The sequence below is a fragment of the Microtus ochrogaster genome, chromosome 2, assembly GCF_000317375.1.
Source record: "Microtus ochrogaster isolate Prairie Vole_2 chromosome 2, MicOch1.0, whole genome shotgun sequence".
NCBI classification, from domain to species: domain Eukaryota; kingdom Metazoa; phylum Chordata; class Mammalia; order Rodentia; family Cricetidae; genus Microtus; species Microtus ochrogaster.
In genome coordinates this window covers 31,943,405-31,947,351 of record NC_022010.1, presented here as the reverse complement: position 1 = coordinate 31,947,351, position 3,947 = coordinate 31,943,405, and the positions used below count along the sequence as shown (strand labels likewise).

General features: G+C 50.7%; 1 protein-coding gene across 1 annotated transcript in view; it reads right to left on the bottom strand.

Annotated features, from left to right (window-relative positions):
- LOC102000943 (nmrA-like family domain-containing protein 1) overlaps positions 1 to 3,947 on the bottom strand; it is a 16,994-nt gene that overhangs the window by 5,836 nt on the left and 7,211 nt on the right. The window contains exons 3-4 of the mRNA XM_005344739.2: positions 3,298 to 3,544; positions 2,226 to 2,416 (exon numbers count right to left, since the gene is read on the bottom strand). Coding sequence (XP_005344796.1) covers positions 2,226 to 2,416; positions 3,298 to 3,544 — 438 coding nt within the window. The remainder of the gene's footprint in view (positions 1 to 2,225; positions 2,417 to 3,297; positions 3,545 to 3,947) is intronic.

Sequence of the window (3,947 nt, the reverse complement as noted above, 5' to 3'; positions counted from 1 at the left end):
GGGGTACCCAAGGAGGACGGAAGGGAATGGCAGCTCCCCCCAGAGCTGTGTGAATATATGTCGCTAGGACTGGTTTAATAAAGAGCTGACTGGCTAGTAGCTGAACAGGATAAAGTTAGGTGGGAGAGCCAAGCTGAGAGCGATGGATGAGGAAGGGTGGGCAGAGGAGCTGCCAGCCAGAGAGAGAACAAGTTGGAGTCACAAAATCGGATAGCAGTAAAGCCCACGAGCCTGGGGGCAGCATGCAGATGAATAGAAATGGGTTAACTTGTCAGAGCTAGTTCCTGACAGGTCTGAGCTATCGGCCAAGCGTTTGTAATTAATATTAAGACTCTGGGTGGCTATTTGGGAAGTGGCTGCCGAGACAGAAAGACTCCACCTACGCTGGAGTTACAGGTGACTGTGAGCCTCCCGTTGTGGATACTAGGAGACACGCTCCGCTCCGGCTCTCTGGAAGAACAGCAGCAAGCCTCTGACCACTGAGCCACCCCTGGGGCCCTAGAACCCATTCTTTACATGAAGTGTCCTCTTGGCCTCCACAGGGCATAGTCAGGATGACACGGTTAGGCACCTGGAGGGATGATCATGTGTCGCTCTGTGTCCCAACATCTTCACACTGTTTGCCCTATAAATTCCTCCACGTTAGCACTGGGCACACAGGACTTGATGTTGCCCTACTGTGTGCTGATCGCCAAGGTAGACTCTAACTATAGCCTGCCTCGTTTTCACCAGGACACTCTGAGGTGGGCCGCATAGTGCCGATCTACAAGTGAGGAAGCTGAAGCTGAGAGACTAACATAGCTTTCATTCCCGGCCCCCACCTGCACGCGCTTCTCCCATCTGCAGTGAGGGTTGCTGGAACAGCACACGTGAGAGAGTTGCACCTTGGTCTCCAGATTCTAAACCCTTTCCACGCAAAAGCACTTTAGTTTATGTTCAAGCCGATGAATCTAAAGCTGGGGAAATAAAGCCATACAGGCGTGAGGGTCTGTTAGCGTTAGTACTCTCTCGGCTTTCTTCTGACGGTACAGCCTGGGTTCACCCTCTAAAACCCACCAATAAGCCTAATGAATGTATACATCAGTAAGATGCTAGCTGAGGGAGCCTCCTGTGGGCACACTGATCACCAAAGACTTCGCCTTTGGAACCAGCACGATTGTGCCCACTGTCCCGCCAACACGAGGGAGTCTGAGGCAGGGTGTTTTACTTCAAGCTTGAGGACACCTGCACTACTTAAGCCCTGCCATGGGCCCATGAGATGACTCAGGGAGAAAAGACTCCTGCCACCAAGCCTAACAACCTGAGCTTAACCTGTGGGCCACATGTGGTAGAAGGTGAGAACTCGCCGCGGAATAACCATGCTGTACACTGTAAACACAGACTGCTCTCATTGGTTAGTAAAGAGCCGGCTGGCTGGTGGCTAGGCAGGATTTGTGGGGCAGAGAGACTCCTGAGAGGAAAAAAGACAGAAGTCAGGGAGATGCAGGCTAAATGCAGAGGAAACAAGATGTGTCCTAAATGAAGTGATGAGCCACGAGCCACGTGGCAGCAAGTAAATAGACAGAAATGGGTTAATTTAAGTCACAAGAGCTTGCTAGAAACAAGTCTAAGCTATCGACCAAGCATTTATCATTCATAATTTTTTCTTTTCTAAGCCAAGGTTTCTCTGTATAACTTTGGAGCCTGTCCTGGAACTCACTCTGTAGACCAAGCTGGACTCTGCCAGCCTACCTTTGCCTCCCGAGTGCTGGGATTAAAGGTGTGCACCACCACTGCCCGGCTAGCATTTATAATTAATATTAAGTCTCTTTGTTATTTGGGAGCAGGCTGGCAGGACAAAGCTGACAGGCAAAAACTCCACCTACAAGAACCGACTTCTGGGGACCGAAGAGATGGTACAGCGGTTAAGAGCACTGGTTGCTCTTCCACAGAATCCAGGTTCAATTCCCAGCACCCACGTGGCAGCTCATAGCTGCCGTAACTGCAGTTTCAGGCAAGCCAACACCTTCACACAGACATACATGCAAGCAAAACACGAAAGCACGTGAAATAAGAATAAGTTATTTAAAAAAAAGAAGAGCTGACTTCTATGGGTTGTCCTCTGACATCCACACACACAATATGGCATGTGTATGAGCACACACACAATAAAATAGATAGATAAATAAATAAATTTTAAAAAAGAAAAAGAAACAACCGCTGTCACAAACAACATAAGGACGTACCTTTGCATCGCGGATGTCCTTCCCCAGAATTCTGGACAAAACGTCAGCGTACTGCTGTATTGTCAGGGCCTCTGCGCTGAGGCCCACGGCCTTGCCAACAAACTCCTCTGGAGAAGCGAAAATGCTAGAGACAACAGTTCCAACATCGGCAACAGAGATCCCGTCCATTGGCACATCCCCCATGGGCAGTGCTAGTTTCAAAAAAACAAACAAATAAAAAATAAATCGTAGTATCACATCCTTGGCAGGTGCTCCACCCTGAGCTTCATCAACTCTAACCCCTTAAACTAGAGGTGTGGAAAGCAGGGGCTACGGGAAGAGGTCACTGCGGGAGCAGAGCTCAGAAGGTCATAGAACCATGAAGGTCACAGGATCATGAAGGTCACAGAACCATGAAGGTCACAGGATCATGAAGGTCACAGGATCATGAAGGTCACAGGATCATGAAGGTCACAGAATCGTGAAGTTAACAGAACCACACAGTCACTAGTTCTCACAGGGTTGTACACGCTGGGGGTTCCTTAGGGAGTGTCAGCTATTCCCACAGCAGGGACACCCAGTGCTGCAGCCTGAATCTGTGGGATCCTGTAGGGAAGTGGTCATTCCCTCTTCGCCCAGGGCTACTCCAAGCCACACATTATAGATCTATGAGTCCGTGCTGGAGCAGGCTGGGGACCCATCTCCTGAGACTACCTCTGAGGACGGGATCTTGTTCTCGCCTGCTGCCGAAGGGCAGATGGGCCAGCGAGGACTCTTAGTGACCATCTTGTTCAGCCTTTCCAGGAAGCTGAGGCTTGCGGACAGAGTTAACTACACACAGCGAGTGTCAGCATGGTGGGCTGGAAAGATAACCTGTGTGCTTCCTGCCAGGTCCAGTCTTGGTCCCTGGGGGTGTGACTGCCATGGGGAAGTCTAGGGCTGTTCAGTGGCCTCTAAACAGGTCACACTGAGCCAAGAGCACCGGTGTGTCCAGTGAAGAGGGGCAGGAAAGGGGGATGGAAGGAAAACAGGAGGCAAGGGAGGAGGCAGGTGGCCAGCTGTGGGTGCACCTTCACGGCAACCTGGCATTTACCTAGGGTGTAGTAGCCATCAGGGCTTTTCACCGGCTTCCACACGGTGAGGAAGTTTTCAAAGTAAGCTGCCAGGCGGACGCTGGTCATGGGAACACCAATGGACCAGAAATACTCCTCCACTTCCCCCTTCCCGTCGAAGTGCAGCACCTTCAGCTTGCCCCCGCTCAACCGGTCCACGTTCTCCAAACCGCTGTACACCACGTGTTTCAGGCCCAGGCGCTTGGCGATATCTGCCACCAGCTTCCCCTGAGGGGCAAAATGCAAGCCTTTGCACGCAAATATACATTTATATTTTCTTTCTGGTGTCTGCACACCAGCTGGATTTTGTGGGCCAAGTGGAGGAACACATACACACATAAATGTCTAATTTCTCGCTCTCCTCTCCCTCCCTTTCCTCTCCCCACACCTGGCTTATGGATTTTTTGTTTTTTAGTTCTAAATTTCCAGCTCTCCCTTCCCTCCTCCCTCCCCCTTCCTTCTTCTCTCCTCCCTCTCTTTCCCTCCCTCCCTCCCTCACTATTGCAGTCTCACCTTTACCTATAAAACCTCCCCTAGCAGTCAGGAGAAGTGAAGCTAAGAAATGACAAGCAACCTCAGGTTCAGGTTTCGTGTGTGTGTGTGTGTGTGTGTGTGTGTGTGTGTGTGTGTG